This window comes from Alosa alosa, chromosome 11 (genome assembly GCF_017589495.1).
Source record: "Alosa alosa isolate M-15738 ecotype Scorff River chromosome 11, AALO_Geno_1.1, whole genome shotgun sequence".
Lineage (NCBI taxonomy): Eukaryota > Metazoa > Chordata > Actinopteri > Clupeiformes > Clupeidae > Alosa > Alosa alosa.
Genome location: NC_063199.1, coordinates 20,832,306 through 20,858,628, shown reverse-complemented (window position 1 = coordinate 20,858,628; position 26,323 = coordinate 20,832,306). Strand labels below are relative to the sequence as shown.

General features: G+C 44.8%; 2 protein-coding genes across 3 annotated transcripts in view; both read right to left on the bottom strand.

Annotated features, from left to right (window-relative positions):
• The window catches only part of LOC125302793 (hepatic triacylglycerol lipase-like), an 11,322-nt gene extending 1,268 nt beyond the window's left edge, over window positions 1–10,054 (bottom strand). The window contains exons 1-9 of the mRNA XM_048256113.1: window positions 9,982–10,054; window positions 9,328–9,506; window positions 7,275–7,454; window positions 6,815–6,932; window positions 6,019–6,243; window positions 5,435–5,677; window positions 5,066–5,180; window positions 2,833–3,048; window positions 1,804–1,907 (exon numbers count right to left, since the gene is read on the bottom strand). Of these exons, the coding sequence (XP_048112070.1) occupies window positions 1,804–1,907; window positions 2,833–3,048; window positions 5,066–5,180; window positions 5,435–5,677; window positions 6,019–6,243; window positions 6,815–6,932; window positions 7,275–7,454; window positions 9,328–9,506; window positions 9,982–10,054 (1,453 nt within the window). The remainder of the gene's footprint in view (window positions 1–1,803; window positions 1,908–2,832; window positions 3,049–5,065; window positions 5,181–5,434; window positions 5,678–6,018; window positions 6,244–6,814; window positions 6,933–7,274; window positions 7,455–9,327; window positions 9,507–9,981) is intronic.
• Window positions 10,055–13,103: 3,049 nt separating this feature from the next.
• Window positions 13,104–25,882, bottom strand: LOC125303946 (aquaporin-9-like). Of its 2 annotated transcripts, none has more exons than XM_048257940.1 (7): window positions 25,673–25,882; window positions 25,095–25,221; window positions 21,348–21,485; window positions 20,146–20,264; window positions 18,153–18,370; window positions 15,897–16,070; window positions 13,104–13,907 (listed from the first exon to the last, which is right to left on the bottom strand). In XM_048257940.1, exons 1-7 carry the CDS (start codon window positions 25,748–25,750, stop codon window positions 13,799–13,801), a joined length of 963 nt encoding a protein of 320 aa, XP_048113897.1. In that variant the 5' UTR covers window positions 25,751–25,882; the 3' UTR covers window positions 13,104–13,798. The 2 variants fall into 2 exon arrangements, 1 of the variants encoding a protein (XP_048113897.1); XR_007195145.1 differs by lacking the exon at window positions 13,104–13,907 and adding an exon at window positions 18,628–18,674 and having other exon boundaries at window positions 15,937–16,070; window positions 18,153–18,499.
• Between the last annotated feature and the right edge of the window lie 441 nt (window positions 25,883–26,323).

Sequence of the window (26,323 nt, the reverse complement as noted above, 5' to 3'; positions counted from 1 at the left end):
GAGACTGGACTCAATTTTGTCAGCCATTGCTGTGAGGTCATCACAGAAAATTACTTGGGGAGCTGACCGTCTAGAACAACACCGGACTTATTTCCTTGTAAACTATGTACAGTACCTGAACAGTTTGTGTTTCATTTGAAGATAAATATGACATTTTGATATATGTGTCACTATGCCCCTTTTCTTTGTCTTACGAATTGAAGAGAGAATTTTGCCAGTGACATTAATGTGTGTGAAAAAAAAAAAAACTAATTTCTGGTAGCTTGAAAACATCTGACCATTCTGTCATTTCTGCTCTTATTTCTGTTCTGGTTGGATTGGGGGGCTGATGTGGACCATCGTGGTGAACGACACTAATGGTGAGAACATCGAGGTGCGATGCGTCCGCTGCTTCGCCCAGAGGCATCTGTCTTATCCTGTGGTGTGCCCTGGAACAAGGCGTCTGTTGCCTGTGCTTTTATTTGATTTTTTTTAAAAATTCCAGCTCCATTTATTTGATTTAATTTTGCATAGTCCTGGTAAGAGTGTATAGAAAAACGTGCACTGAAAATGAAAATGTCCAAATTGAGTCGAAATGTTGTAGGTTATGTAGGCTGAAAGATCACAAAGTTAAAAAAGAAAAAAAGAATACTACTGTCTGACGTTAATGTTCACTGTGTTTTATACAGTACCGAAATTCTTTTGTTCACTTTGAACATTTTTACTCTTAACATTTGGAAACGTATTGTGCAAAGAGATGTAATTTTTTGGAGTACTTGAAATGCATTAATAAAAAGACTCAGTTGAACAGCTGCTCCCTAGGCTCCCCATCTGTCATGTCAGAGTAGAACTTTCTATGTGTGTGTGTGTTTCCAGCAGCCTGATTGACCACATCAGATCTGATTGCTCTGTCCCTGTGTGTGTGTGTGTGTGTGTGTATAAGTGTGATTGTACACATCAAATGTGGTGGCTCTGTCCCTGTGTGTGCGTGTGTCTGATTGAACACATCAGACTTGATGTGTCTGTCCTCTGAGGCAACAGCTTGTATATTTATGAAAGAATGGAGCACTGACAGCACCAGTTTAGTATAGTTAAGTGTAGTATAGTATCGTTGTGTAGCATAGTATAGTTAAGCATAGTATGGTTAAGTGTAGTATAGTTAAGCATAGTATGGTATAGTTAAGTGTAGTATAGTATTGTGAAGTGTAGTATAGTGAAGCATAGTATATTATAGTTAAGTGTAGTATAGTATAGTATAGCGTAGTTAACCATGGCTCTGTGGCCCTCGCCTTGATGTGGTGGTGGTTGCCATGGTGATAGTCCCTGTGCTTGTGTGTCATGTGTTTCCAGTGAGAGTGTGTAACTCTGACGAGGATGTCCACATCGTGATTGCAACACTTTGGACGACTCCTGCTCTTCGAAAACAATTTCTGCTCCTTGGCTCTGGCATATTGTGATCCTCAGTGGACATCTGATGGGATATGTGAAGGATTACAGCCACTGACGTGTCCCGATATATACAGAATTAATACCCACCTCCTTGCCTGCCATTCAGAAAATCGTATTCCTTGTTTCCGGGGTTAAGATGTAATATCATATTTCTGCTCCATTGGCTGATGACTGATCACAGTAATACTCATGTAACTTGTATAACTGCTGTTAACAGATTTGAATTTGTATTTTATTTTTTAGAAAAATTTTATTTTTATTTCAATGCTAGTTGTTCCTAGTTTTCTATATGACCCCTGGTCAGGCCTGCTCGGCTCTCGGGCTGGCGTGTGTGTGTCTGGTTCTCGGGCTGGTGTGTGTATGTGTGTGTCCCACTCTTGGGCTGGCGTGTGTATGTATGACATCTGTCAAAGGTGTAGTCCGACCAGGGCTGCAGACGGGTCACGCCATCAGATTGGAAGGCAGAGCAGAACCACATCCTGCACACAGAGAAGCAACAGTCAGGTCACCACCACAAACGCGCCAACTTAACACCACAACCGACACAGTCAGGTCACCGCCACAAACACACCAACTTAACACCACAACCGACACAGTCAGGTCACCACCACAAACATGCCAACTTAACACCACAACAGACACAAGCTTCTCTCATACACCTGCTTAACAGCATGACTGAAAGGCTAGTGGAGCTCATGTTTATGAGCATAGGGGCCCTCTGTCACTGATATCACACTGTATGCATATGTACTGAATCAACCTCTTATTAGGACCTTCTGCTTGGTGAGCTGTTGGGATCAGTATCGCCAGTAGAGGGAGATAAACACAAACACTAAATGGAACATAGTCTACTGCTGAGTTCCCAGACTAGTAACACTGCCATCATCATCCTCATCATCATCACTCTCTGCCTGGAGGTGTCACTAAGGAAATTTTTTGACCAACAGAGGACGCATTCTTGAACCGGTTCCGTTCAGAATTATTTGTGCCTTTATGTTCTCCAGTGAACCAGCCCGCATTTCCACCAGTTTTGAACGGAACCAAGGATGCGTCATCAACAATGAACAATGGGTGTTGCATGCAAAAACAAAAGTTAATTCAGGGCTGCCAACTTTTGAAAAAAACTTCTGAGATTTGGTGGGGCCAACCAAAATTTTTCCGCGTACATAGCTCATTCAGCATCATTACCATACAGCAAAAAAAAAAAAAAGAAATATATATAATTTACAGTACATCAGTGGTCCCAGAGTGAAATTAACGTTGGGGTACCAAAGTGATCTACTAGGACCACTGCAATTCTAAAGAATGAGAACCACTGATTTACATAAATTCTAATTCTTACAAAACAAAATAAATAGAATTTTTTGGTTATTGGTGTGTGAGTGTGAAGGAGATCCTCCTTACTTGTCCTGGGTCTCTCCAGCCTTGATGCGCACCCTCCCCACACTGAGCACTGGGCCCTGCTGGCCGCCCCAGGGCATGATGGTCCGCATCCTCTGCCACATGTCCGCCAGCACGCCCTGCGGTCCCCAGCGCAGCGTCAGGCCCTCCAGCTGACCCATGCCCGACTCCACTGTCACCAGGAAACTCAGCGTCTTGTTCCCACTCAGCTCCGACGGGCTACAACACACACATGGTCAGTCTGAGTGTGTGTGTATGTGATTAACAAACAGCTAGACTAGAAAGACTAGACTGCTGTATCTGTGTGTGTGTGTATTGGTCTCCTCAGGACTTGGGGAATCCCTTAGCAAAAAGAAGTTCATGGAAGTGTACTGTTAGTCTACTTATTTTGAACTAAGCATAGGTATAGCTTACTTTTTGTGTACTGATCAGAGAGACACTAAATTGAATTATACTTGGCTTATACTGATAAGTATACATGCAAATGTAATTATATCTAGCATATGGTACCTGTATTTAAATATAGTTAAAGCACCAAAGCACTTTTCCTCTGTCGCACGCACATTATTTGATTTTCCAGCACCGGCTTTGCAAATAACGATGTCCACAGACAAGGTAGAGTATGTTGCATGATTTTATGAAAGTATGATGTATTGCGACATCAAAAGCAAGTCAAATTTGTAGTTTCTTATGACTCATTCCATCGAACTACAGATCCGCTACCCGATCTGGCAAACTTGCATAGTGCGGTTATAGCCGATAGAGGGTCGCAAAGCGAATGCAGAAGTGCCGTTTCATTTCATCACTTCATTTCATTTTATTCACTTAGCTGATTCTAATATTACCCTTCCGATAAACTTTGATACTGAGGATATACTTTAAGTATACTATCGTGAAACCTATCCTATCGTATAACCATTAGTATAACTAGTATCTTCTCTAGTTTACTTACAGTATACAGTAGTTCTCAGTACTTAAGAAGTTTACTGAAACACCCGGAACATGAAACTTGGTGGGCATAGAGCCCCACTAGACTTTTACGGAAAATAAGTGGTTTGACCTGCAGGGGCCACAAGCTGGTCAGGCTGTTTTTTTCAAGTTTCCAGCCTCCCTTTGGGTAACCCTGTGTTTCACATCACAATGCTATGAATTGTGGGTAATTCCCTTGGGTAAAGTCTGCATAGATGCAGACTTACGGAAAGGGTACAGAAAGGATGTGAGCGAGCCCTCAAGCACTTCACAATTTCGCAGTGGAACAGCCCTAAGCCCTCATCAAGTTCACAGGAACACGCATCAAAATCTAACCCTAACCCTAGGAGTCCGTGAGGGGAGAGATTGGGATTCAGCCACAGTCTCAAATCAGGACTCAGGATCAGAACACAGAGACTGATGCAGGGGTCAAGGGTCAGGGAACACGGAGACTGATGCAGGGGTCAAGGGTCAGGGAACACAGAGACTGATGCAGGGGTCAAGGGTCACAGGACTGTTTTCACTCATGTGGACCGGAGGATGCAGGGTCCCTCTCTTACCCTTTCATGATGTAACACCATCCACTGTCTAACACACACACATTCTCTCTCTCTATCTCTCTCTCTCTCTCACACACACACACAGGCACATGCCAGCTGTCAGTGCACGTGAGTGTGCATGTGGATGTGGTATTGATTGCCGATGCTGTCAGTTTGTTATGAGCTGCCTGTGCTCTGCGCTGGATCCAATCAGCCTCCTCGGCCTCCGGCAGCTCCTCTGCAGCTGTATCGACCAGGAGCCACACCGCCCGCCTGCCTGCCTGCCCGCCTGCCCGCCCAGACACCACTGCCTGGCCATCACCATCAGCACTGGGGCCCATCAGCCTCACCGGGCCACGGGCCACATGCTCGGCCCAGGAGTCACACGGCGTCTCCAGTAGGAGGAGGTCACTTCCTGTTTCAACCGTGGTGTCCGGAGCTGATCTGTCGAGGGTGGATGTCCGTGGGTGTGGGTGTATGAGGAGTATGTGCGTGTGTGTGTGTGTGTGTGTGTGAGAGGGGAACGAGGCATATACTGTATATCCTGCAGGTGGGAGTGGGATCTAATGTTACAGATGCATGCGGGAGCGGGACTAAAATTGACACATTATTGTCGTGGGAGCGGGCGGGCGTAGGACTGAAAAATCTGTCCCACGCAGACCTCTAGTCTGAGGGCAGATACTCACAGGTGGAGGGGCAGTTCCTGAGGTCTGAGGGCAGATACTCACAGGTGGAGGGGCAATTCCTGGCTCTCCCCCTGCAGGCCTCTGAGGGTGACAGACGCTGAGGCCCACGACTGTTTCATCTGGTCAACGAGCTGGACCCGGAGTTGGTAGTGGTACACTGCACACAAACACACACACACACACAGCGTATATTAGTGTTTTAGACACAGTGTGTGTTTCCATACTACATAGGTATGTTTCAGAAAGGTGTTTACTGCACACAGTGTCAGGTTGTTGGCTCAACGCATTAGCGCTATTTCAGTTATTTAGTCAAACTGACCATCAGGGATGGCCTTTATTAAAATAAATAAATCACCAAAGTCAGAGGCATCAGGTGTGTGTGTGTGTGTGTGTGTGTGTTTGTGCACTAACCTCTGTAGGGCATGTGGGAGCGGGTTCTGAGGTAGAACCTCTTGTTGGTTCCGCTGTGGCCCCTGTGCGTTCCGTAGCCCAGCGCGCTGCAGCGGCTCCTCTTGCAGTCCAAGCACAGGCCCTGGCTGAAGGCACCGTTGTCACGGCATCGGAAGGCTGTGATCTGCTGGTCCTCGTGCAGGAGCGAGTCGATGAACAGGTTGACCGAGCGCTCGTGGGCACACTTCATGGCTTGAGACAGTCCTGAGAACATTGTACATCTGTGGGTGTGTGAATGAATGAGTGTGTGTGTGTGTGTATGTATTTGTGTATGTGTGTGTGTGTTTTTGTTTGTGTGAGAGTGAGCGTGGGTTTGTGTGTGTGTGTATGTGTGTGTGTGAGTGAGTGTGTGTGTGTGTGTGTGTGTGTGTGTGTGTGTGTGTGTGTGTGTGTGTGTGTGTGTGTGTGTGTGTGTTTGTGTATGTGTTTGTTTGTGTGAGAGTGAGCGTGTGTATGTGTGTGTGTGTGTGTGTGTGTGTGTGTGTGTGTGTGAGTGAGAATGGGTGTGTGTGTGCGTGTAGGAGTGTGTGTGTGTATATACTGACCTCTGAGCCCGTGTTGTGAGATGTGGTCACTAAGGTAACACCCTGGCTGTAGGGTGCCTCCGTTAGGGTAGAAGTCCAGATGGCCCACAGTCTGTCTGATGCCCACACTCAGCACCACGTGGCTCTTGGTGAACGTGTGGATGGCGTCCACAAACATGGCATCATCAGGGGACAACCTATCGGCAGCCGGCATGCCCTCAAACATCGGCCCAGCAGGGTCCAGACCTGAGGAGAGGTCACGTGAGGTCACATCTCAAAGGTCACAAGCGGTTTCATCTCAGAGGGATATGAGAGGCCACATCTCAAAGGTCGCAAGAGGTTACTATATGAGAGATCCCAGCTGGATCACTCTCTTGGGGCAGCCGTGGCCTACTGGTTAGCACTTCGGACCTGTAACAGGAGGGTTGCCGGTTCGAACCCCGACCAGTAGGCATGGCTGAAGTGCCCTTGAGCAAGGCACCTAACCCCTCACTGCTCCCCGAGTGCTGCTGTTGATGCAGGCAGCTCACTGCGCCGGGATTAGTGTGTGCTTCACCTGTGTGTTCACTGTGCTGAGTGTGTTTCACTAATTCACGGATTGGGATAAATGCAGAGACCAAATTTCCCTCACATGATCAAAAGAGTATATATACTTATACTTATACGTATATATACTTATACTTATACATCTCAGTAGGTTACCTAGAGCCCATCTCAGAGGTTGTGTGTAAGAGAGCCCATCTCAGAGGTAACCTAGATCACATCTCAGTGGGTTACCTAAAGCCCATTTCAGGTTGTGTGTGAAAGGCTGTTGTACCTGTGATCCGGCCGAGCCTCCTGGAGCCATTGAAGAACTGACCAGCGAAGCCAGCCACATGGGCCCCAAGGCTGTATCCAACCAGGTGCACCTTCCTCAGGGAGATGTGGGCTGTGTCCTGTCTCACACACACACACACACACACACACACACACACACACACACACACACACACACACACACACACACACATGTACATATGCACACATACACACACACATGTACATAATAAACACACACAGTCACACACAAGAAAACACATACACACAATTAAACACATACACACACATGCACAAAAACACACACACACACACATGTAAACATATATACACACACACACATGTAAACACACATACACACAGGCACACATGTAAACACACACACACACACACACACATGTAAACATATACACACGCACACATGTAAACACACACACACACACACACGCATGCATAATCACCTCCAGCCACTCCAGCAGCAGCGCCACTTCCTGGCCCACCAGTCGTGCGTTCCGGGCAGCAACTGGGTAGAAGCGCTGGGCCAATGGGATCCAGTTACACACCAGCACATTCACCTCGCCCAGGTGGGCTTTCAGTGCCCACGCCAACCTCACCACCCAGTCCTCCATAACGCCGTCCAGCTGAGACACACACACATACCCACACACATGTAAGCATATATATATATACACACACACATGTACTGTAAACAGACACACACACACACACACACATGTAAACACACCCACACACACACATACGCACATGTAAACAGACACACACACACACACATGTAAACACACACATACACATGTAAACACACCCACACACACACACATACACAAACTCACACACACACACACACAGCTCAGGGATCCTGGAAGAGAGACACTCAGGTCTACAGAATACACACTCACTTTCTCTCATGTAGACTGACAGGAACGTCATGCAGTCTCTCTGTCATCGAGCTTATGATGTATGTGGAGATGCAGAATGTTGCGTTTACACAAGAATGAGCCGATATTTGGAACAAGACTTTAGACATCTTTAATTATGATCACCCTTCTGTTTTCAACTGTCAGACTGGCAGGGATGGATTACTGCACGGGCCTACCGGGCCCAGGCCCAGGGGCCCAAGGGGTCAGGGGGCCCTGAAGCCCAAGCCTTTGCATGGAATCATTGCCTCAATATCAACAAATCAGGATGTAGGCTATGAATCTGATTGAATTTAGTATTGGCCATCCCCAAAATGCACCAGAATACAGGAAATCACATCAAACAAATTAAAAAAAATTCTGGAGGAGGACCCCCAAACCCCCCCTCCCACATATACGACAATAAGTGAGGGGCCCTTACAGTTTTTCTCGATCGTTTTGATACCTGTGTCAACTCTGACATCACATTCTCAAAACAGTTAACACCTGTGTCTGAACAAAAGCACTCTGGACAAAATGACACATTTTGCTTGCAAAAGTCTGTTACTCTCTCAAAACACTTAAAACATGCAGCAAAAGCAAATCTTGCCTTGAAACACTACAACTTGTTGCCAATTCAAAAACACTCTTTAATCAATCATTACACACTGAGCAACAAAATACAAAATCTAGTTCTCAAAATGAGCATTTTTGCTATGTCTGTTTCATTACTTTCTCATTTTTCTGGTATCAGAAAAAAACTGTGAAAAGACTAAATGTACTGAATAAAAAAATAATTTAGTAATTCCCTTTCAAGATGTAACTGTCATTGACATGTAAGACATACAGCAAACACCTATAAGATACTGTAAATTTCATTGAACTACAACTTTCATAGAAATAGACATACAGTAAAGACCTTTTGTACTGTTTTCTCCACCAAATAGGCAATACAGTACTTTGTCTAAATGTGCATTAGATCCATCCTTGCAAATAGCAACACAGAACAGACATCTCTAATGTAGAATGAATGATTGCTGATTGAAGAATTGTGCAAAGGAGTTTTACACAGGTGTATCAGAAATTCAGACTTATGCAAGGAATCTATACCACCTGTGAAAAGATGTTTTCCTTTTGTTTAGCATGGGAAAACCAATAGAGTTTGGGGCTTTTGAATGACACCTGTGTTAACTGTTTTGCAAAAGGGTGTGAGAAATGTGTGAACCCAATGAAAATGTGTGAACACATTCGCAAGAGATGGCTTCTGCTGTGCAAAGAAAGTAGTCATGAAGACCAAGTGGGTTCTAGTTTACTTAAGCAGGTAAAAGCAATCGAGAAAAACTGTAATACATCTGGGCCGAGGGCCCCGAAAGTTCATAATCCGCCCATTCAGACTGGGCTCACTCATAGACACGCAGTAGATCTGCTAACTCATAGACATGCAGTACATCTGCTCACTCATAGACATACAGTAGATTTGCTTCCTTGTTTATCCTCAGCACTAGAACATAATAGTACAGTTGTAGAACACAGAACACTATGCCTTGTTGAGAGTATTTGGACCATGTGTGCAGACAGAGTATTCTGGAGTGACCCTTACAGACCAGCCATGGACGATGAGGACCAGGGGGTTGGAGCTGTTGAAGCTGCAGCTCTGGAGAGACTCCTCCTGCAGTGGAGTCACAGCACACAGGCTGTCCACGGAGTCCCCGTCCCGATACACGGAGAACCGAGTCTGGACCTCCTCGGCCAGCCGAGACTGGGCCTCGGACCTCCCGCCTGTGAGGTGAAGCACAGAGGGCTGCCAGTTAAGGCCAGCACACACAGACATTCTCTCTCTCTCTCTCTCACACACACACACACACACACACACACACTTATACACAGACACAATCCCAGGACAGTCTGAGCGAGTTAAAAGTCTGGTTTGGGTTAAAAATATTACAGTAATGACAGACACCATGCTGCAGTGCGTAATTTGTAATTTGAAGATAACAAGTAGTCTGGCATGACGCTTTGAAATGAACCTCTGAACCTCACCCAGTTGGAACTGCCCAGAATGAGAACGCACACACACACACAGACACACACACACACGGACACACACACACACACACACACACACACACACACACACACACAGACACACAATGACACAGACACACACACACAAGGACACACACACAAGACACAGACACACTCACACACACATACACACACACACATACACACAGACACACGCACACACTCTTACCTCCATTCAGTGTGTCAGCGCTGCCCCATATGAGGAGAAGTCCACAAAGCAACAGTGTGCTGGAGACCCCCATACTGCAGCCAGACACCCAGGAGATGGGATGGACCAGGAGGAGAGAGGGAGGGAGGGAAGGGGTGGAGGAATGGAAAGAGAAAAGGGGGATGGAGAGGGGGAAAGAGAGAGAGAGGGAGGTATGGAAAGAGGAAAAGAGAGAGGGAATGGAGGAGATTGAGTGGTGTGTCTGTGCCGAACACCAAGTTGTAGTCCCTGTTTCAAAAGACAGAGTGAAATGGAAAGAGAGAGAGAGAGAATGAGAGAGAGAGAGAGCTAAGAAGCAGGGAGAGAGTGAGGAGAGAATGAAAAAGAGGAGGGGTGATAACGGGTGAAGAGAGAGAGAGAAAGGGAGAATGTGTGGAGAGTTGAGAAAAGTAGAGAGAGAAAGAGAGAGTGTGGAGACAGTGGAGAGAGAGAGAGAGAGAGAAAGTGTGTGGAAAGGTGAGAAAAGTTGAGAGAGAAAGAGAGAGTGTGTAGAGAGAGTGGAGAGAGAGAGAAAGTGTGTGGAGAGGCGAGAAAAGTGGAGAGGCGTGCTACTGTAAGAGAGGGTGTGTGGTAGCTGTGGTCTTAGGGAGGATTCCTGCTGTATTTATATATGTTACAGATCCCAGAGCACACACACACACACACACACACACACACACACACACCCAACCACCACCCCACAGCCACTTTACTTTACAGAGAACACACACATCAGACCCCCAGAATATTATAATATATATTTGCTTTAGTTAAAATAAAATAAAAATAATATACAAAAAAACAAACCGTTAAGAATAAGACTTTACTCAGTGGAAAGGAAACAGTGAATAGTTATGAATTATAAAATTACAAATAACGCTGTTGTAGATTTGTCTTGTTGTGGTTTCATAAAACCTTTTACTTCCAGCTTGAGTGGCCACCTCCTGAAAGATTTTTCTTGTTATGGTTATGGTTATGGGATTTGGATATGGGATCATTCCACCAACAAGAAACCACTGAGGAAAAGAGTCGGTAACACTACTTGACAGTATCGACATCAGAGTGACATGACACTGTCATGAACACATGACACTGTCATGACACATGAAACCCTAACCCTAACCTAACCTCTAACCCCAACCCTAACCCTAACCATAACTCTAAACCTAACCCTAAACCTAATCCTAACCCTAACTTGTTATGGGTAATTTCACAATCAGGGTGTGCGCTTGACAATTTTCAGACACAAGCCTGTGTACCCCTAAATATGTCATAATATTCCAACATTATATGTTATTATTAATGGCTAGACTTAGGAGTGCCTTGACAACTGAAAAAAAAAATGGTAAAAATACAATTTCTTGGCACAAAATGCACCTTTCAGACATTATTATGCACAAATTGGTGTTTCATTTTAAATCTAAACCACTTCCACAATAACAAAAACTGAATGTCACTTAATAACAGAAGCGTTATGTCATATAAACGTTTATGACTTGTTTATGACACATTCATGACAGTGTCATGTCACTCTTATGTCAACACTGTCAAGTAAAGTGTAACCAAAGAGTCTTGAATTTGATCTAGCGTTTATGGCTGGTCGACACAACAGACGCTCATCAGAAGTCCACAGTTGGCGGTTGGGGATGTACAGCTTCATCATAGAATTGAGATAGCAGGGAGCAGATCCAGTAAGAGTCCTATAGGCCAAGGTAAGAGATTTAAATTTAATTCTGGCCACTATAAGGAGTAACCAGAAGAGGAGAGAATGGAGAATGGAGACTGGAATTCTTATGACTTGATTACATAGCAGGGCAAAGGTGTGTGTGGGACCAGAATGTTTCCCCTTTCCTCTCCGCATCCTGGGTGATGTCCTGCTGTGAGACTTGATCCTAAAACCCCTGTGGGGAGAGAAGGCCACATACTGAACGCCTGCAGGGACCAGTTACCTGGGAGGTTTTACCGATGCTGGTATAGGTAACACTTTCACTCTGATAAGGAATAATATGATGTGGTGGGTGGAAGCGGGATTAGATTAGAGTGATGTTACAAACCTCTATACAACCCTATGTAATGTTCCATGATGCAACCCCATGTAATGTTCCATATGATGCAACCCCATAATGTTGATGCAAGTCATACATCATCAGTGGCCGATTTTGTCATTTTAAAGTTTTAAAACATTAGGGGCCCTATTTTGACGATCAGAAACGCAGTGCATAGCGTATTCTTATCACGACGCAACGCTTATTCCTATCTTACAAATCTTCCTTCAAATTTTTCACCATGCACTTCTCTTTTAGTGAACAATGCGCCCAGGGGTATGGCAATTAACAACCTAAGGTGTGGTCTGGCGCATTATCTAAAAATCTCTATCTTACACCATCTAAAAAGCATTACGCCACTGACCAAGAAAAATCTGGTCTTTAGTGAAAGGCGCATATGAAGCACAGCTTGTAAGCAGCAACTCCTCTGTAAGATAAATGTCCTTAGGTTTTTTATCCAGTCATTCGAACATTATTGGGGTAAGTGTTGCTTTTTTCAGGCTATGTTTTTGATGGTAACCCATTGTCAGTCGATAGTGAAAGTAATTATTTGAACTCCTATGAGTTCAAATAATAGACGAGTGCAGATCCGTGGAATACCTGTTCCATACGGTCTTGCGTGCAAGCAGAGTTTAGTGGAAAAGCTGTTCCATACGGTCTCGCTCGCAAGCAGATTCCTTCAAATGTGCCGCTGACTATCAAAATACCGATGCGCTGTTTGAAGTTGCGCTGCTTGCTGTTAAAGGGAATGACAGATGTCATTTTCAGTGGTTTAAAGGATGTTACGCCCAAAACACACCTATGATTAAGAAACATAAGAACCACCTTTTTGCACCAAGCGCCCAACGTTTGATAACAAAACCACACCGAATGTGGACTGGACAAACCCCTAAATGTATTTAAGCTATTCACCACTGACCATGTGTTTTAGATTGCCAAAATATGGCCCAGAAGTTTGCTTCATGAGAGTCTTATTAGAGCACTTTCCTGTATTGTACAGTGTATGAAGATCAGGCAGGAAACTATAAATTGTTTAATGTACAGATTACAAACAAAAAGTTCTATTTAATAAAGTTTATTCCTGAAAAATATACAACATTCGTTTTTAAGTTGAAATCACTGACAAAGCCAAGTGTCTTTCGAAAAGCATTTTACCACTTCAGATGTTCTTTTGGAATTGGTGGCTGAAAATATAAATGCAATGACGAACAACTAAATAAAATAAGAGGCATAGATACAACATAACATGAATATGAAACAGTCAAAACGTAACAGTCAACAGACAGAAAAAACACACAAGATTCTAGTTAGATTTGCATGTAAAAGAGTGGAGGAAGGGGTCGTGACCGAGATGCCCTGTGTGTGTGTGTGTGTGTGTGTGTGTGTCTACTGGTCATGGTGTCACACAATCACCATGAGAAATACCATCAAAGCCAAATACACACACAGCGGGCAGGTGACCCAAGCGCCATGCTGTCCCCCTCTATGAGCTCACACACGAGATTCAGTGACATGCCATTTTGCTGAGTGAACAAACTGGCTTCAATGGGGCCATTGGAAATACACATGACTTGTGTTACATGGTGTTCTTTGGAAAGAATACAAATTTCAGCTGAGTAACTGGAGCCGATGTGCCGACACCAAACCCACTGATGTTAGCGTTAGCATCGAGCACTCAGCACTGTGCTATATTCCGGTCATCTTATCGAATGGCTGCACATCAGTGATGCTGGAGAAGTACCTCAACGAGCCGGCTAACATTTGTCCGCCAAGTTATCATAAAGGTCATAATTTTTACTGAAAACTCCATCAAAGTCTGATTCAAATGGCCTCTCATTGACAGTCTGAGAGAAGAGCTGGTCCCTACAATACAAACAGAAGAGAGTAATGAGTTAGAGTTGACAGGGCTGAGAGACAGACAGAAGAGAGTGATGAGTTAAAGGGTAACAGGGCTGAGAGACAGACAGAAGAGAGTGATGAGTTAACAGGACTGAGAGACAGACAGAAGAGTGATGAGTTAAAGGGTAACAGGGCTGAGAGACAGACAGAGGAGAGTGATGAGTTAACAGGGCTGAGAGACAGACAGAAGAGAGTGATGAGTTAAAGGGTAACAGGGCTGAGAGACAGACAGAAGAGAGTGATGAGTTAGAGGTGACAGGGCTGACAGACAGACAGAAGAGAGTGATGAGTTAGAGGTGACAGGGCTGAGAGACAAACAGAAGAGAGTAATGAGTTAAAGGGTAACAGGGCTGTGAGACAGACAGAAGAGAGGGATGAGTTAGAGGTGACAGGGCTGACAGACAGACAGAAGAGAGACTCGTGTCCGTTACATGCAAACAAATCATCCAATTCCAGTCTGATTATACTCTTTACTCCACTTACCAAAAGAAGTATGCTTAAAGTTAATTTTATTAAGAAAATACAAGTGCAGTTGAAGTATCATTCCCAAGTTTACTTTATGTTGTAAGTTTACTAGTAAACATGTTGCTACTTCTAAATACTTCTTCGGATTAAATTGGCCCATAATTGTATACTTTATTTTGTACTGCAACCGTACTGACATCTATACTGTAAGTAAACTAGTGTCGATATATTCTAGCCCCTGTTCATGATAGTATACAAGTGAAGTTATAGGTGTACTGTTAGTGTACTAATGATGAATGGAAAATGGACTGCATTTACATAGCCCTTTTACTCTTTCGAGCACTCAAAGCGCATTACAATGTCATGCCTCACATTCATTCATTAACACATACAATGTGTCTTGCTCAAGGACACTTGCACAGGGTTGGGCTCGAACTGGCAACCTTGCGGTTGCTGGACAACTCCTCAACCTCCTGAGCCACTGCTACCCACTGCCATGACACACGTTTCAGTTCATGAAAGTAAACTTCAAGTACATCCTCAGTAAACTATAAGTTTAATAGTTTTTATACTGTATACTGGTTTCCATTCAGGTATTATTTTTTATAGTTGAAGCAAACATTTAACTGTCCTTTAAGTAGTCTTAAAGTTCACTAATATAAACACTACCAGTGGACTACACATACAAAAATTTACAACACATAATCTGAATAAAGAACATGTTTTCTTTATAAATCAAAATGTTCAACCAAATATTATATTGGATGCCAAAACATAAGTAATCAACCCAACCCAGTTTTAACCCAAACACAGTCTTTACAGAAGGGTAAAATTAGAATCTGTCATGCAGCCTCTCAAAGATCAGTCCCTGGCTACAAGTACAAGTAAATATACTAATAAATATTAATATATAGTAAGTATACTTAAGTATAAGTGGCAAGTATAGGCTAGATATACTTCAACCTTTATGTATACTTATCTGTATAAGCCTTATCAGTACACTGATTAGTACACAAAAAATAAATTATACTATTTTAGTTTAAAACAAGTATACTAACAGTACACTTCCATAAACTTATTTTTGGTAAGGGTCTGTTTAAATTTTTAATGTAAATTGTGTAATTGGATTCAAATCCAATTTTATGAAATCGGAATGAATAACCTGACGTATTCGATTTCAATCTGATCACATCTGTCATGTGACCAATACTCCGATTTTAGTTGGAGTTTATCATGATTCTTGAACAAACATATGTCATCATGGAATCGGATTTTTACAAGTTCAGTATAGCATGTCAACTATACAATTCCGTATTCTAATACTAATCCGATTGGTGTTTTAATCAGATTTTTCTGCACTTGTAAGCACACTGACTGAAACGGAACTGAAACAATGACGGCAGATGGGCTGCGGTAAACACAGTCACAAGCATTACACTCAGGCGCTGGGAAGCCTGCTGTCTCTAGCTCACAGTGATCATTTCATACTTGTCCTTCAGGCTGTTATCATCCTCTTCCTCCTCTTCCTCTTCCTCCGGCTCCTCATGAGGTTTCTCGGTATGGGAGTGGTGCATCTTGATAAACAGGAAGTAGATGATGGCACCAACCACACCCCCTCCCATTGGCCCCGCCACAGGGATCCACCACCAGTAATCTGCAGTGCTGAGGATAGAGCACAACACACAGCACAATCCAGCACAACACAACACACAACACACAGCACAGCACAGCACACAACACACAGCATAGCACAGCACACAACACACAGCACAGCACACAACACAAGACGCAACACACAGCACAGCACACAACACACAGCACAGCACACAACACAGCACGCAACACACAGCACAGCACAGCACAGCACAGCACAACACAACACGCAGCACAACACACAGCACACAACACAACACACAACACAGCACAACACACAACATAAGACAACACAAAACACAACACAACACACAGCACAACACAACACAATACAACATACAGCACAACACAAACGCACAACACAACACAACACACAGCACAGCACAGCACAACACAACACAATACAACATACAGCACAACACAAACACACAACACAACACACAGCGCAGGACAACACAACACACAACACAACACACAGCACAACACAACACAACAAACAACACAGCACAGCACAGCACAGCACAGCACAGCACAGCCCAACACAACACAGCACAACACAACACAACATCACACAACACACAACACAACACAACACAGCACACAACACAACACAACACAACACAACACAACACAACACAGCACAGGACAGCACAGCATGCAGACACAGCAGACACAGAGATGTCAGATCAGATGGAGATATTTTAATCAAAGGTAGTATTTCACTAAACGCCTGTTTCACATTCACATCAGCATCTCCCTTCACGCTGCCCATGCCCACTCTCCACTTCATGCCCACTCTCCCCTTCATGCCCACTCTTCCCTTCATGCCCACTCTCTCCTTCATGCCCACTCTCTCCTTCATGCCCACTCTCTCCTTCATGCCCACTCTCCCCTATGTGCCCACTCTCCCCTTCATGCCCTCCCCTATGTGCCCACTCTTCCCTTCATGCCCACTCTTCCCTTCATGCCCACTCTCTCCTTCATGCCCACTCTCCCCTTCATGCCCACTCTCTCCTTCATGCCCACTCTCCCCTTCATGCCCACTCTCTCCTTCATGCCCACTCTCCCTTCATGCCCACTCTCTCCTTCATGCCCACTCTCCTCTTCATGCCCACTCTCTCCTTCATGCCCACTCTCCCCTTCATACCCACTCTCCCCTTCATGCCCACTCTCTCCTTCATGCCCACTCTCCCCTATGTGCCCACTCTCCCCTTCATGCCCATTCTCTCCTTCATGCCCACTCTCTCCTTCATGCCCACTCTCCCCTATGTGCCCACTCTCCCTTCATACCCATTCTCCTTACACGCTGCCCGTGCCTGCTGTCCCTTTCATAATGATCGTGCTGGCTGTCCCTTGGGTGACAGGCTGTAAACATGGCGTGCATGATATTACATAACAGCACAGGATCAATCAGCGCTGGAGCAAGTGGTTGAAATACAATAAGCCTCCATGCTGATCTGCTCGCTATTTTTTTCCTGTGATAGAGACGGCGTTGGTTAGCTTTACTGCAAACTGCTTTTAACTGTCCTTAGAGAACGTTTACAATGTCAATGTCAAAACATCATGTTACTGTGTAAATAGAGATGATAGGCCTACTCGTAGTTATCTCCTTTGCAGCAGATCTAACTTGAACGTTATTACCCCATGTAATTGGGAACGCGTCTGCACTCACGAGAGTGAGAGAGAGAGGCAGGTTCCAGCTGGCTTGCCATTGTTGATAATTGATATCTTCTTCTTATAAGAACATTTTAGAAGGAAATCATAAAGGCAACAGTAGTTCCCACTACTAACCATTTATAAACTGTGAGAGGGCACAGCCATAGGTACTGTACAGCACTAGCTATAGCGGAGCGGGCAGAAGATCATTGAGAAATAAACGTGAATTATTCTTAAAGCAACAGTGCACAATTTATCCATGTGTTAAACAGCATCAAATTAGCAGCATTCTTTAAGCAATTAATATTTTAAAACAAATACTTTTGATACTAAATGATAGGCTATAAAAATGGGGGGTGCGGGTCGGCCAATTTTCAAAACCCATGTGGCCCTTGAGCCAAAAAGTTTGCCCACCCCTGCCCTATGGTGTGTTACCTGAACACCTCCAAGCCCCATCCGGCCACAAAGGTGAAGAGGCGTGGTCCCAGGTCGCGGGCGGGGTTGATGGGGTAGCCACAGTTCATGCCCATGGACACACTGATGGCCAGCAGGGCCAAGCCCACGGCCAGCGGCTCCACACCATGGGGTGCCCCGATGTTCTTCCCATCTGTGATCGCCAAGATGCACAACACCAGCATACCCGTCCCCACCACCTACACACACACACAGAGACAAAAAACACACACACACAGAAAACACACACACACACACACACACACACAGAAAACATACAGGCACACACACATAGAAAAAACACATGCACAAACACAAACACACAGAGAAAGCACACACGCACACACACACACACACACACACACACACACACACACACACACACACACACACACACACACACAAAAACACACATACACACACACACACAGAAAACACACACACATACACACAGAGAGAACACACATTCAGATAGAGAACAACCAGCATGCCTGTCCCCACCACCTACACACACAAAGAGAGAGAAAATACATACTCACATAGAGAACAGGCCTGTCCCAACCACCTACACACACACACACACACACACACACACACACACACACACACACACACACACACACACACACACACACACACACACATACATACATACATATACACACACACACACATACACACACACACACGCGCACACACACACACACACAGAAAATACACACACACACACACACATACATACACACATACATACACACACACATACACACACGCGCGCGCACACACACACACACACAGAAAATACACACACACACTCACATAGAGAACAACACCAACAGGCCTGTCCCAAACACCTTCACACACATACACACACACGCGCACGCACGCACGCACAAACACACATACACACACACAGAAAATACACACACACTCACATAGAGAACAACACCAACAACAGGCCTGTCCCAAACAACTTGACACACACACACACACACACACACAGGGGCGTAGCACAACATCTTGGGCCCTATGCATAGGCAGTCCTAAATATAATAAAATATATTCCAGACTTTTCAAGGGCCCTCCCTGCCCTTGGGGCCCTAGTAATCTGTACTGGCTTTACCCCCAGTCCGACACCCCTGCACACACACATAAACACGAACACATAAACACAAACACAGACACTCAGCTCCACAAAAGCTTATCGATCTCAACCACCAAAACAAACAATGAAACACAGACTCAAAGAGCACTCAATAGTAATGCACACCTCCACACACACACACACACAACGCAAACACTCACTAATTGGTATACTGTATGTGCTGTCATTAGTTGTCTCTCTCTTAGCACCCCCCCACTGATGGGACAAGTATTTAAAATTATATAACAGACTATAACACTAACGCATAGACACCACTTGGTCCACTGTCCATTGTAAATGTGTTTAATCCCACATAACTATAAAATATAAAGATTATTCTGGCCAACCACAAGTAGCACACTAATGGGGCTGATGGCCTCAGGACTGAGCTGTATCCTTTTGAGGCTGATGGTCCTTAGGAGGACTGAGCTGTGTCCTTTTGAGGCTGATGGCCTCAGGACTGAGCTGTGTCCTTTTGAGGCTGATGGTCCTCAGGAGGACTGAGCTATGTGCTATTGAGGCTGAATCTCTTCTCCTAATGGCCCCATGCAGTACAGCGCAGGGAACTGGCACGATCAATGTGCATTAGTCCCACTTAACCAAGACCAGCCCATCTGGGAGCGACTGAACCTCTCAAACGGACCCATTTAGATGCCCTGGTCTAGTGACCCCTTTTAGCTTTTGGGCCAAAATCCTCCCACATCAATTCAGGTTGTTTGGGTCGGTCTTATATAACTCTACATGTTGGCACATCAAGGAGGAAACAGGAAAGCAAACAGAGGAGGTGATGGAGGAAGTTATGATTTGTGGTATGATGTAATTTCCTGTCACCTGATCGATGATGCCGTTGAGGATGGACAGGTGTCTTCCTGGATAGGAGGCGAAGATGTGAGCCGTGGCGTTGATGCCCGTCACCGACAGGATCCCACTCGTGAAGTCCATGAAGGCGTCTAGTGATCACAGACGGACGGGAGTTTAGTGTGTGTACTTGAGCTGATGTGTGTGTGTGGGGGTGGAGTGCGTGTATGTGGGTTTAGTGTGTATAGTTGAGCTGATGTGTGTGTGTGTGTGTGGGGTGAAGTGTGTGTGTGTGTGTGTGTGTGTGTGTGTCTGTGTGTGTGTGTCTGTGTGTGTGTGTCTGTGTGTGTGTGTGTGTGTGTGTGTGTGTGTGTGTGTGTGTGTGTGTGTGCATCTCTGGACCACATACGGCAGAGAGAGAGTCTTCCACTGAAAGGTCCTCTGAACAGCCCTGTCTGTGTTTGTCATTCACACTCATGAACGCCACTTAACCCTCCAACTCTCCAGCCTACTACTATGTGTGTGTGTGGGTTTAGTGTGTGTATTTGAACTGATGTGTGTGTGTGCATGTGTGAATGTGAGTTGAGTGTTTGTTGTTTAGCTGATGTGCATGTGTGAATGTGGGTTGAGTGTTTGTTGTTTAGCTGATGTGTGTGTGTGTGTGGGTTGAGTGTGTGTTGTTGAACTGCTGTGTGTGTGAGCGTGTGTGTGTGTGTGTGTGTGTGTGTGTATGTGGGTCGAGTGTGTGTGTGTGTGTGGGTCGAGTGTGTGTGTGTGTGTGTGTTTATTTGGGTTGAGTGAGTGTTGTTGAGCTGCTGTGTGTGTGTCTGTAGCGACTCCCTCTTAGCAGTGCCCTGCAGGTGCTATTAGCTCAGTGTGACGGAAAAACTCAATACTCTCCGTCTGGGGTGAACCTCTTTGCTTCTGACCACAGTGGCAGTGGACACATGCAAGCACACACACACAGGACAAAGTGATGGAGTGGGGACAGCTTAGGGGTTGTGTATGTGTGTGTGTGTGTGTGTGTGTGTGTGTAGACACAGAACGCTGGGGTAGATATGAGAGTAGTGTGGGGACAGGTCGGCAAACCTAAGTGGACATTCTGTTACAATGCTGCCATGTCAGTGGCACATCAGAGTGATGTCACTTCCACCCACTGTAGTAGAGGCCAAAGACTGTGTGTGTGTGTATGTGTGTGTGAGTGTGCACATCAGAATGATGTCACTTCCACCCACCGTAGTAGAGACCAAAGACAGCGGCGGCGCCAGCGAAGGCTCCGATGAACTGGGCCAGAACGTAGATGGGGAACTTATAGAACTTCAGCTTCCCCAGTAGAACCATCGCCAAGGACACCGCTGGGTTTAAATGGCCTCCTACCAGAGACCAGGAGAGGGGGAGAGGAGAGGAGTAGAGATGAGAGGAGGAGGAGAGAAGAAAAGGAGGAGGAGAGGAGTGGAGAGGAGAAAAGGAGGAGAGGAGAGGAGTAGAGAGATGAGGAGGAGAGAGGAGAAGGAGAAAGGAGAGGAGTAGAGAGGAGGAGAGGAGAGAGAGGTGAGGAGGAGAGGAAGGGGAGGAGAGAGAGGTGAGGAGTAGAGAGGAGGAGAGGAAAGGAGAGAGAGGTGAGGAAGAGAGAGGAGAAAAGGAGGAGAGGAAAGGAGTACAGAGATGAGGGGGAGATGAGAGAAAGAGAGGTGAGGAGGATGTGGATGAGAAAAGAAACAGCTGTTCATCATAACCAGCATTCTACAAACTACAAAAGTCTGAAAGTCCTCTGTACAGTCAGATCTTATGAGGTCATTTTCTCAAACCAAATAGGACCTAAAGCCGATGACATCCAATACTTCTTGAGCAATGTGGTTGTGTGGTAAACACTACCTTTAAGGATAAAACTCCAGACCTCCTCCTGGTTTCAAACCTACATTACTGGCAGAGATTTTTATATCAGTCTAGGAGATCATGTATCTGAAAAAACATGACTTGCCTTTTGGTGTGGGCCCAGGGGAGCTGCCTTGGTCCCCTGCTATTTTCCCCTATATATGCTTCCATTGGGAAACGTCATAAGTCAGCATTATGTAAACTTCCACAGCTACGCAGATGATACCCAATTGTATATTTCTGTGGAGCCAACTAACCCAGATGGCCTTTTCTCCCTCACTGCATGCCTAACCTCCATTAATCAGTGAATGAGCAAACATTTTTGAAACTAAATGATGACAAAACAGAGGTACTTTTGGTTGGACCAAAACTAAAGCGAGATATTGTTCTTAGTAATCTGGGGAACTTTGGCACCAGGTCAAACCAAAAGTAACAAGCCTCAGTGTCATCTTAGATGCAGAGTTAAGTTTTAAGCCCCATATCAGTAAAGTTACTCAGACAGCCTATTTCCACTTGAGAAACATTGCCAAAGTGCGCCCTTTAACTCAACAAGATGCAGAAAAACTAATTCACGCTTTTATCACTAGCAGGTTAGACTACTGCAATGCACTTTTCACTGGTCTTCCCAAAAACATCTAAAGAAATTGGCACTCATACAGAACTCTGCGGCTAGACTTTTAACTAAGACTAAGAAGAGAGAACACACCACCCCTGTGTTGGCTGAACTGCACTGGCTCCCCTATTTCCTATAGAATTGATTTTAAGGTTATGTTAATTACTTACAAAGCTCTGAATGGCATAGCACCTTCATATATCTCTGAGCTTTTAATATCTTATCAACCACAAAGGAAACTTAGATCATCCAATTCTAATCTTTTAATCGTACCCAAAGTGCTCCACAAACAAAGTGGAGAAGCTGCTTTTATCCATTATGCCCCCAAACTATGGAACACCCTGCCTCTGTACATCAAGCAGACGAGTTCAGTAAATATGTTTTAAAAAGATCTGAAAACATACCTGTACAGGAAAGCTTTTAGTTAACTCATCTTATCCTGTAGACTACTTTTTCAGATTATTCTACACCTGCTGCTATTGGAAGGCGCAGCCAGCCAGAAGCAGATGGGCTCCCCCTATTAAGTCAGGTTCTGCTCAAGGTTTCTTCCTGGAATATGGGAGTTTTTCCTTGCCACAGTTGCCATATGGCGTGCTTGTGGGGGGTAAGAGGGTTAAGGCTGCCAGTCTTATGACATGTCATTTTCTATATTTTTGATATGTTGCTGAGTGGATCATAAACGGCCCCAACAATGAAGAAAAGTGATTGATAATGACTGACTGACTATTATTGTGTTACATGCTTCAAATGTACTTTGAGCTGCATTCTGTGTATGAAAGGTGCTATACAAATAAAGCTTATTATCATTATTATTATTATTATTATTATTATTAGACCTCTGTCCCTGCAATATCACATTCTTATAACAGTGTGTGTGTGTGTGTGTGTGTGTGTGTGTGTGTGTGAGAGAGAGAGAGAGTCAATCAATGTAGCTCACAGGACTGTGTTCAGTGCCCAGGGCAATATCTGACCTCTGCCAGACTACTACAGATGAGCTCTGACTAATCAATTACACACACATACACACACACACACACACACAAACACATATACAAACACATACATGCATAGTACATGCACTCATAAACACACACAAACACCCATAAACACACACAGACACCCATAAAGATGCACACACACACACACACACACATGCATGCATACAAAGTATACGCACTCATATAAACACATAAACCATAAACACACACACACATACACAAACACACACACACACACACGAGTCTGGAATCTGAAACAAACACGTGGGTCTGCTTGAGCCCAATCACAATTTACCGTGTGTAAAATGAAGAAGTTTATTTTAGTTACCGATGACGACAGGACAAAAATATAGAATATATATTTATGTTAGAAAATGGGTGGATTTTTTACAATGACAATTGTCACGTTTCATTCAGTGTGAAATGACATCAGTGCAACCCTGTTCTGCAAATCTGATCAATCTTCTATTCAGCTAAAGAGGCTGAATTCTCATGAGATTTAACTTTCAATTCGATTGATACTGAAAACGCCCCTGATCTTTTTCACTGATTGATCTGGTCCAGGGATCTCTCCATCAATAGTTTCTTTCCACTGGCACTCACATGTGAGCGGGCATGCCATGTAAGCCAGGACATCACATCAACAACCAGCTGCAGAGTACACATTAGCCTACGCTATCATATTCTAGCCTACATTAGCCTACACTATCATATTCTAGCCTACACTAGCCTATACTCTACGCTAGCCTACGCTATCATACTTTACACTAGCCTATGCTATCATACTCTACACTAGCCTACGCTATCATATTCTATTCTAACCTACGCTATCATACTTTACACTAGCCTACGCTATCATACTCTACACTAGCCTACGCTATCATATTCTATACTAGCCTACGCTATCATACTCTACCTATGTTCCCCGGGTCCTATGTTCCCCGCTTTGTATGGGACCGGGGAACATAGGACCCTTTTGTAAAACCCTAACCATAACCCCGACCGGGGAACATAGGGATCACCCCCTCTATCTATAGCCTACGCTATCATGCTCTAGCCTACACACTACACTATCATATTGTAGCCTACACCAGCTGCAGTGCACACACTAACCTACAGTACATTATTTTCTCTTTCCAATGACACTGATAGTATGTTTGTCAAAGACCATGTTTCTCCAACCTAACAAAAATACTAATAGATTTAGGAATAACTTCTTTCCCAAACCAATAACAGTCTTAAATTCAGCTAAACTTTTTTTATGATGCAGATTGCACTGTCACCCAGCACGTTATCTACATTAGATAGGCTATTTATTATCCACTTAGTGTGAGTGGGCAAGTTGTGTTTTGTTCATTCATTTACTGTACATTCATTCATTAATTCATTCAATAACTTAAGTTTTGACACTTGAAGTAGTGCAGCTATTTTTTGTAAGGGTGTGTGTGTAGTGTGTGTGGCGGTGTGTGTCGGCATGTGTGGTGTGTGTTTAGTACCTGATACTCCTCCAGACACGTACACCCCCATGATGAGGCCAGTGGTGAAGCCGATGTGGATGGTGAGGCTCTCCCCTAGCGTGTTCCTGCTTAGAACCGTCTGGGCCACGGAACCACAGCCAAACAACTGCACAGAGGAGGAGAGGAGAGGGTGAGGAGAGGAGTGTATCATTGCTACAATCTGAGTCCATCCCAGCCTCATGGTCATCCAAACATGAACAACAACATACAGTAGCAGAATATCAGTATGATCTAAAAACCAACTCTGGACTAAGCTTTTGCCTCAGATTTGATGGACTACATTGGAAAACCCGATGCAGTACTCAAACTTCATCTACAGAAATAGAAACACAATGGCAACCCAGACATAAAACAATCAATAAAACAATCACAAATAACAAACAATCATAAAACAATTTTCATCATTCTAAGCGTCTGAAAGTGCTTGTAGTAAACTTTGTAACACAACACAACTCATAAAGCCTGAAGACGTTTCTCTCAGGACATACGGCAAGTTGACTCAGACAGACGGACAGACGGACAGAGGGAGGGCAGGAGCGCGTTAGGCTTGTTCTTACCACCAGCACGAACGTGCCCAGCAGCTCGGCCAGGAACTCCTTGAAGATGCCATGCTTGAGGGCACACTTGCGGGTCATGGTCCTCTGGGGTACGGCACAGGCTCCTGTCCCTCTGATGCTACACACACACACACCTCGCTCCTCTTTCACTGTGGACGATGCTACTACACACGGACCTTTCTCCTCTCTCACTGTGGATGATGCTCCAACTCAAACAGCATAAAAGCCCAACTCAGCTGTCCCTCACACACACATGCTGTTTACCCCTCCCACACACACACACACACACATGCTGATGCCTCCACCCCAACACACACATGCTGCCTCCCCCCCCCCCACACACACACTCACGCCCATTGATCCTCAACTCCAACTCATTTCCCGATGTGTATGGATGGCTGGCCTGGTCCCCGTGCCCTCAGAGAGAGAGAAGCCTAGGGCAGATACGGCTCCCCCGCAACTCACCCCTCAAATACACACACACACACATAGACACATTCACATACACACACAAACAAACACACACAAACACACACACACACACACACACACACACACACACACACACACACAAACAAACACACACACACACACAGAGACACACACAGACACTCAAACATACCCCCACACACACACACACACACACACACA

What these genes read in the sequence shown, in the direction of transcription:
- LOC125303946 (XM_048257940.1), bottom strand. Translation starts at nt 25,750, where the DNA reads ATGACCCGCAAGTGTGCCCTCAAGCATGGCATCTTCAAGGAGTTCCTG. An exon ending in TGTCTTTGGTCTCTACTACG is followed by an intron (nt 20,265 to 21,347) that starts GTGGGTGGAAGT and finishes TGTGATCACTAG; the next exon opens with ACGCCTTCATGGACTTCACG. An exon ending in GATAACAGCCTGAAGGACAA is followed by an intron (nt 13,908 to 15,896) that starts GTATGAAATGAT and finishes TTTGTATTGTAG; the next exon opens with GGACCAGCTCTTCTCTCAGA.